The sequence below is a fragment of the Pseudorasbora parva genome, chromosome 19 (genome assembly GCF_024679245.1).
Source record: "Pseudorasbora parva isolate DD20220531a chromosome 19, ASM2467924v1, whole genome shotgun sequence".
NCBI lineage: Eukaryota > Metazoa > Chordata > Actinopteri > Cypriniformes > Gobionidae > Pseudorasbora > Pseudorasbora parva.
Window position 1 is genome coordinate 17,660,586 of NC_090190.1, and position 8,422 is coordinate 17,669,007.

The window sequence follows — 8,422 nt, forward strand, 5'->3', positions numbered from 1 at the left end:
TAAGTGTTGTTAATCAGTCAATTATAAAGGACTACAGTACAACACTGCTCTCTGATGGTCAAAAATAAATATGCATTTCATTAAAATATTTAAAACTAGTTTCACGTAACTAGCCTACTAAAATAATGCTATATCCAGACTTGTATTTAATATTATTGCATTATCAAAAAAAAAAAAAAAAAAAAAATGAGTTATAATATTAAATAATAGATAATAAACAATAGTTTGCCATTTATGAATAAAAGTCAGGAAATTAAATTGATTATGCATAACTCGCAAGCCACTGATTTACCCATTTCTATGTAAAAAAAAAAAAAAAAAAAATGGATCTGTGTATGTGAACATACCTTTTGTTATGAAATAACCACATAAGTGCAGTGTGACGTCACATGGGCGTGACTTAATTTGTGCCACTGAAAGTTTGGGTGGCTTTTCGTGTGTTCTTTAAATATGTCATTGTCCATCTGCTGCTGTAGAAATGGCTCTGAAGAGAAATATTTGCTTGCCGATTTTTCGTTGACGTAAATGATGAGGATTAACTTCTTAAGATACGGAACTTTGTGTGTTTTGCTGGTTACCCTAAGTATGCTAACGGTTCACGGCTAAATGAATGCGGTGGCTGAACTTCAATCAGCTGCTTCTGTTTTGAAGCCCGTCCCATCATGGAGTCGACTTTTCCCAAGTATTCCTGTCTGGATTTTGTTTTTACTGTTATCGGCGTGTGCACGTTTCTGTTTGACGTGGGCTCGGATCTGTGGGTGGCGAAGGAGTTCTACGTGCATGGAGATTTCATGTGGTTCGGGGTCTTGGTGGGCTTCATGCTGATGTCATCTGTCGTAGTTCAGCTGTTTAGCTGGTTTTGGGTTCAGTATGATCGTCCTTTAGAGGAGTATGAGTCTCAAGCGTCCTCTGGGAACACCGTTCTCTTCAGTGAAGCGAAAAGAGTCAAATTGTTGCTCTTTCTGCATGTGTGTCAGCTGGGCTTCTTCATCAGGTGAGACTGCAGCGACTTCAATCCCAGTCGCTATTTATTTTCAGATGCTCAACATTTCAATTTATTTAAATGAAACTCATATAAAAAATTAAATTACGTGGACTTTGCAACTTTACAAACTCATGTTTATTTTAGATTTTAAGTCAAGTACTAAAAAAGCTGTGTAAATTACAACTAAGTCAGATTCTATTTACACTAAGTGAAAATGGCAATAATTACCATCTGCACTGAGTAAATGGCAATAGATGCTAGATTTTTACACTTGACTTTGCAAACTCTTATTAAATATTTAATTAGATTTATTTAAATTCCTCGTTATTTGTATATGCATCTTTGTATTAAATACTTGAAATGAATGGAAATGTTAAGTGAAAATGATTATGTTTGCAAGTTATAATACAATTTATTAGTGCTGCTTACACTACGTGGAAATGGCGATATATTTTATTTAAAGGGATAGTTCACCCAAAAATTATAATGTAATATCTGTCTTTTACCCCCAGGGCATCCCAAGATGTAAGCGTCTTTGTTTCTTCAGTAGAACACAAATTAAGATTTTTAACTCAAACCGTTGCTGTGTGCCAGTCGTAATGCATGTCATTATAGGAACAGTTTAGAGTTTGAGATCTATGAGAATTTTTAAAAAAATCGATACAAATCCATATTAAACCCTGCGGCTAGTGACGATACATTAATGTCTTAAAACATGAAATGTTCGGTTCGTGTGAGAAACCCAACAGTATTTATATATATTTTTTTTACCTCAAATACAATATTATGTACAAAAGCCGCAAGCACGCCATCACTGCACTTGAGGTCAAAATTTAAGTTGAAACGACTTAAACATTCAAGTTGATAGTACTTAATTTAAGGTGGTATTTTTAATTTAATTTGAGAGTGCCTTGTTGGTAAGCACCAGTAACACACTACAGCTCCACCCATCAATGCCTGGTTGGGCCACACAAGATTAAAAAAGACGCGCGTTTCAATGTCTTCAGTGGCGCAGTCAGTAGAGCGCAAGGCACAATGAATCTAGAAATTCTTCTAGATTTACATCCTTAAAAGTAGACCCTTTGATCTTGACCTGCTAACAAAAAAGTATTGTGGCATTACCAAAATCAGGGTTATAATTTTTATATCAAGAGAATTTGTAATGTGTAAAACATTTTTTGGAAAATAAGCAGCAAAATATATTTTTTTCCATTTATTATTAGTACTGTGTATTATGTATTTGTTTAATTTAATCTAATTTTCATTATCTATTTCTTAATTTAACTTTTTTTATTCAAATATTTTGATTTATAGTGGTGGGAATTTTTCATTCTTATGATTCAATTCTTGAGGTCACGATTTTATTATAAATCGAATCTTGATTTTAAATCGCATTTCGATTTGAATATCATAGCTTTTCAGAGTCATGTTTCTTGTTTACTGTTTTGTTACTTTTCTTATTTGACTGCGATTAGACAGTTTAATAGGTCTTGAAGAAAAAAAATGAAATGAAATAAATGTTAACCCCATTTTCATTCCCATTTTAGTCAGTCCAATTGTATAAAACGAATGCCATTTAGCTGACCATTACACACGACTGACAGGCAGTCTTCTGTAATTAAAGCAAGGCAGGCAATTTTATTTTGTTTTTGATAGAAAAGGAAGCAAATTACAAACAATAAGACATAGGAAGAAAAGAAAAAAATATATATATGAAATTATTAGTGATTTCGAAATTTCTTTTTCTTTTCTTTTTTTCTTTACTCCTATTAATTTATATAAAAGATGTATAAATCTATTTTAATTCATTTGAATTTTTTAGAATAAGATTTGCTTTTGGAATTCCAACATTTAATAATTATTTTGTATTTATTTTTTCCCAGTAAATATTTCCATGGTCACTCTAGCACTTCCTTGTCCCCAGACCCTAATTTGCAAACCCCTGTATTAGGTCATAATATCATGATGATAATTGAATAGATCTATATCCATAGACCTTCATATGATTTATACATGAGGATACTAAAATGGCCAGTGTAAAAACAAGCACGGTATTGCTATGGTTGCATGTTCAGTACAAAGTGACCGCAGAGTCATGCTGACATTTCCTGATTTCCTTATACTTGAGTTGGTCTGTTTGTCACACTGTTAGATCATATCATTTAAGACTGTGATAGAACTACTGATTAATAACTTGCTGTGTTCATGTGACATTCAGGTTTTTTTGATAGTAGGTTTTGCACCGGATGGTGTGCGTGTGTCGATTTGGATGTAGCTGATGCTGTATGTTCACAGTTTTGTAAAGTGTTTTGGATGTAGTGGAAGTAAGTATAAAAGTCCAAGCTATCATAGACCGCTGGATGCTACAGTATTGTCGAAAATACATGGCCACGTCTCCTTTTTTAAGCATACTTTGATCATGTTTAGTTCATAATTTACTCTTTTTCCATAGGCACGTATCCGCTATCTGGCAGGGATTTCGTGTGTGGTGGCAAGGACGGCGTGGGTCTGAGTATGCAGTTTATCTGACCCATGACCTCAGCATGCTGCGGCTCATTGAGACATTCTGTGAGAGCGCTCCTCAGCTCACCCTCATGATGTACATCATGCTACGCAACAACCACGCAAGAATTGTTCAATGTGGGTAACCGCTACGCTACTGCTCTAGTGATGCTAATAACCACTTCACTAAAAAAAATGTATGACATCCAATCATCTTGAGGGATGACCGTCCACATGAGATTCATCCATTATTAGTTAATACTGTAATTTACATTTAAACCTCCAAATAACACTTCCTCCAATTTATGCTCCATTTCCTCTTTTCAGTTTGTGGTAAAAAGAATTTCCTCTTAGTTGAAGCCAACATCTAGTTTGATTTGAGAAACTTGAGGCTTGACCGGGAAATGAAGAAATCTGATCTTCCTACATATACATTAACAGGTTCATGATTTTACGTTGGACATTAAATACAGTACTAAACTTCCTTTTATGTAGGGTTAGGGTGGCATAAAATAAAAATGCCAAGGTAAAAATACACCTTTTATATCATAATGTTTTCATTTCAAGAATATCATTCTTTTGAGGGTTTTTTTCTTCTTCATTAAGTAGTTTGACAGATTTTATTGTTATTGTTTAGAAAAACATTTGCGTTAGTGATGCACCAATTAAAATGTAAAAAAATGATAAATCTGTCTGTCCGAATCTGCCAAGTCAGGGTTTTACTTAAACTACCTTTTGTAAAAATTCCAGGGCAAATGACCTACTGTTTTTCGACAAACTCTAGGATCCTCTGTGAAATGTAATCCCGTCTGAATAAGACTATATCTGATTGCTGATATTGTAATATTCTAACGCTTATTAAAATAAAAAAATAGCAGTTTCAGCTATTTTGCTCTTTTTATTTTTTTGAAATTTAATATCAGTGTCAGGTAAGAAGATACTTGTCTAGATTCTTCTGCTAACTTGTGGGAGTTTATTATAAACAGCCACTGCTATAAACTTGTGAAGTATACATAAATCATAGTTTTTTTTTTTAATAATAAATTAAAGATGTATGTAACATTTTGGGATTAAAATATCCAAATACCACTAGAGCAATGTTATATATTTTGTGGACTTGTGTGCTTGCTTTTCCCCAAATGTTTAAATCCAGAGAAATAAGCCATTTTAACCAGGAAACAGACCATGTCCTTGCGTCACCTACCAATGACATACCTGGGTTACCCTCAATTTCTGTTTTTATTTTGTAGAATCCACGGAAACACCAAAGACGCTTTAATATATTACGTATTTTATTAGACAGGTAAGCAACTTTTTGGATCCATTCGTTGATCGAAAACGAACCATTGTTATATAACTCCTTACTAAAAGTTAGTCTTATTGTTTAAATCTTGACTTCTTGATTTACTGCGAGTACCATGCCTTATATTGATCTAGCTCACTGCAGTGTGCAACAAGTGTCTCATCATGGCCGAGCAAACTCAGGGTAGCATTATTACATAACTTTAAACACACTCAAATGTACATGCGACAAATACACCCCACATACGCATGAGCGGAAGAAGCCGAAGCGGTCGTCTGCGGAATAACAAGCTCCTGCTCTCGAGCCGTGTGTTGTGTAAGTCTCTCATTGTTTTTGGTGGCCTCGTTCCGCTCCAAAGGCTTTCAGCCCCACCCTGCCTCATACTACAGTAACGTTAATACATCTTCAATGCATGAGCTCATCCATTATATGATTTCTGTCCGAGTCCCGTCTGATTCTTTTCCACAGGGTGTAGAGGTGAAGACAACGACATCAAGCTACTCCTTAGTTTGGAATAAGCATCTTCTGGGGGTGAAAATTGCATTATATATTCAATTTATATTATATTAGCAAATAATAAATTAAAAGACACGTAATATGTGATGCACGCAAGCACAGCACATGACCTTCTGTAACGGCATGTCTAGAAAACACACTCCCCACCTCTGTAATAATCACGGAGGTTATTTTTGTTATTTTTATTGCTATAAAAATAACAAAAATATAATTTTAATTTTCTATATAATTCAAAAATTGATAAGCTTGGTTTTATCTAAATCCTAGTGTCATTTTATTATTATACTATTATAGTATTTATTAATGTTGAATTTATATTTACATCTGTAATAATTTTGATATGTGCTTGGCTTTTTATATATATTTCTATTTAGCTTTATTTAATATTTATTTCCCTTTTAATTTGTGATTTTAATACTTTAACTTCTATTTCAGTTAGTTGCCAAGGCAATTTTTTCATATAATCTTTTATTTCAGGTTTAGTTCAGTGAATTAAAATGCGTGTAATAGTTTTATATTATTTAGATTTTATTAAATGCATTTCACACGTTTTTTTTTCTTTTCTTTTTCGGTTTGATCCTTTCTGTCTATGACAAAAGAGTAAAGAACAACTGATGTAAATGGAAATATAAGACTGAAATTTGACACTGGTGTTTCTGTTCTACAGGTGTGAGTGTGGTCGCCTCCACTACTTCTATAGCCTGGATGGTAGTGGACTATCATCGGTCGCTTCGTTCATTTCTGCCTGACAAGGACAAGCAGGGTTGGTTATCCTCTGTGGTCTACTTCTTCTGGAACCTCTTTCTAATTGGCCCACGTGTAGCTGCGGTTGCTCTCTTTGCCTCAGTGTTGCCCTGCTACGTTGCTGCTCATTTTCTGTTTTTGTGGCCTGCCTTTGTGATGTGGGCCTGGAGGCAGGGCACCGATTTCATGGACAGCAAAGGGGGAGAATGGCTCTACCGGGCCACCATAGGTCTCATCTGGTACTTCAGCTGGTTTAATGTGGCTGAAGGTCACACCAGAAGTAGGAGTCTGATCTACCACACATTTATGATCACAGACACTGGCATCCTGTTGGCCACGTGGTGGTTTTACCACGATGCAGAGACGACCAAGGCGTATGCCATTAGTCTGGTAATCGCCATCCCTCTTTGTTATGTCTTGGGCTTAGTGATAAAAGTTTTCTACTATTGCTGTTTTCACCCTAAATTGTGGCGGCCAGTGAATTTTGGGAAACCTTCAGATGGAGGGGAGCCACACATCTTTGTTCAGCCCGATGGTGCTTCGGATGGAGAGGAGACACACAGCACTATTCAGGCCGATGGTTCTTCGGTTGGAGAGGAACCACACCACGTTGTCCAGGCCAGTGATGGTGCTTCTCAAAGATTGAACAAGAGAATGAGCCAACATGCTGCTAACTTTTACAAAACAAACACATCCTCTGATATTAAAACAAATGAACGTTAAGCAAATAATATTGGTACTGTAAAAAAGTATTTGACTGTAACATATTTTATTATAATTGTGAGTTTTCTGTACATGTTGTTACAAATTTTGGAATTCATTTTGTTGTTTTGTATTTAAGGAGCTTGCAGTGAAGGAGCTCACACAAAACTAATATAGTCATGACTTTTCACACCCACATGACATTTCTGTTTCTTCCACCGAACACAAAAGATGATGGTGAGATGACAAGCTCAAAAAAGGACAAAACAACATAAGTTATTAAGTGTTTTTTTTTTTTTATATATACTTCATTCAAGTTGTAGTGCTTGCATGAAGCACAACTATTATTGTGGAATATGATTCAGGGAATGTTATTTCAATTCTTTGATGTAGAATAGAAATATGGGCACAGACTGATCCTTAGTCATCTTGCCAAGGCTATTTCTATCTTTTGTACATGTATCTCTGTGTACAATTGTAATAAGGTTTGTTATCTATTTGAGTTTTCTGAAAATTGTCAACTGTTTACAAAATGCTAATGGATTCTGTGTCATAATTTAAAATCAATCAATGGGATCAGACAAAAATCCTCTATGAATCAAGACACCTGTATAAAAAATTAAACAAGTCTTTGATTCTTAAAATGAGTGTCATAGCTTACCCTTGTGTCTTTCCAAACGAGTATGACAGTTTCTTCTGCGGAACTTAAAATGATGTTAAGAAATGTCCATGTTTTTTTGTCAAAAACAGGTTATGCGCATCTTAACTTTTGTATTCAGTTAAACAGGTTGCCTCGATTCAGTTTTAGGTCTTTTGTATGTGCTTCATTAAATGTTTTGCTGTTTTACTCAAGGTACCCAGTAAAGTAAGATTACTGATGTCCCTCGCTAATGCAGATTGTTATCTAAAAGTTTTTTTATGTTTGTCATATAGGTTTGGGATGACCTGAGTTTGAGTAAATAATGTCAGAATTAAATTTTTGAAGGTACTAAACCTAGTTTAAAGGGCTTGGGTTTGATTCCACTAGGATGATCTCATTCATTTAATTTCTATGTAGCATTTCCTCAGGATTTCATGAACAAGAGCATGTTGGTACTTGTTGAAGCCTACGCCCAAATTTGCCTTGTTTGTAAATGCTCAGAGACATGGATGTGGATCATCCTAGCATCCTGATAGCTTCTATTATTATCTCTTATATAATATTTGAATATGGAATGTTAATGATAATGGCCTACACTTTCAATATATTTTTTAAATACATTAAAAGACTTAGTGTCAGCACAAATGTCTGACAGTAGAAGTTCTTGCAGTATTGTGACATTACCCAATAGTACGTATCCCCTACTGGGTGTCATATGCATGGCCACAAACCTGTAAGGATTCGATATTGGTTAGCTTTTTCAAACATGCATCAATACATCATGGGTTATGATGATATTGCTTCAGTCCTGTTCAGGGTCTTTTTGACTATCTCCATTGAATGTTTTTGCTATGTATTAAATAAACTCTGCAAGACTATTCCATGTCTTCAATTCTGCATCAATGTCTGTTTGTTTGTTGTTTCCAAGTAACTATTGCCTTGTACTGCCTTTTGGATTGCATGACTTTGTTTACCAAGCTTGGTGGGAAGCACAGCTGGGAATGGCATTTTCCAGCTACTGTAGGCTTGA

The 8,422-nt window shown here is 34.9% G+C and overlaps 1 protein-coding gene across 1 annotated transcript; it reads left to right on the forward strand.

Moving 5' to 3' along the window:
- The first annotated feature begins 398 nt into the window (after window positions 1-398).
- On the forward strand, window positions 399-7,356 carry xkr8.3 (XK related 8, tandem duplicate 3). Its single transcript, XM_067426255.1, has 3 exons — window positions 399-994; window positions 3,438-3,625; window positions 5,974-7,356. Exons 1-3 carry the CDS (start codon window positions 663-665, stop codon window positions 6,771-6,773), a joined length of 1,320 nt encoding a protein of 439 aa, XP_067282356.1. The 5' UTR covers window positions 399-662; the 3' UTR covers window positions 6,774-7,356.
- Window positions 7,357-8,422: the final 1,066 nt, after the last annotated feature.

Bases quoted from the DNA above. Each gene is read 5' to 3' on its own strand.
- xkr8.3 (XM_067426255.1), top strand. From the start codon at position 663: ATGGAGTCGACTTTTCCCAAGTATTCCTGTCTGGATTTTGTTTTTACT. The intron at 995-3,437 runs GTGAGACTGCAG...CTTTTTCCATAG, and splicing joins CAGCTGGGCTTCTTCATCAG to GCACGTATCCGCTATCTGGC. The intron at 3,626-5,973 runs GTGGGTAACCGC...TCTGTTCTACAG, and splicing joins CCACGCAAGAATTGTTCAAT to GTGTGAGTGTGGTCGCCTCC.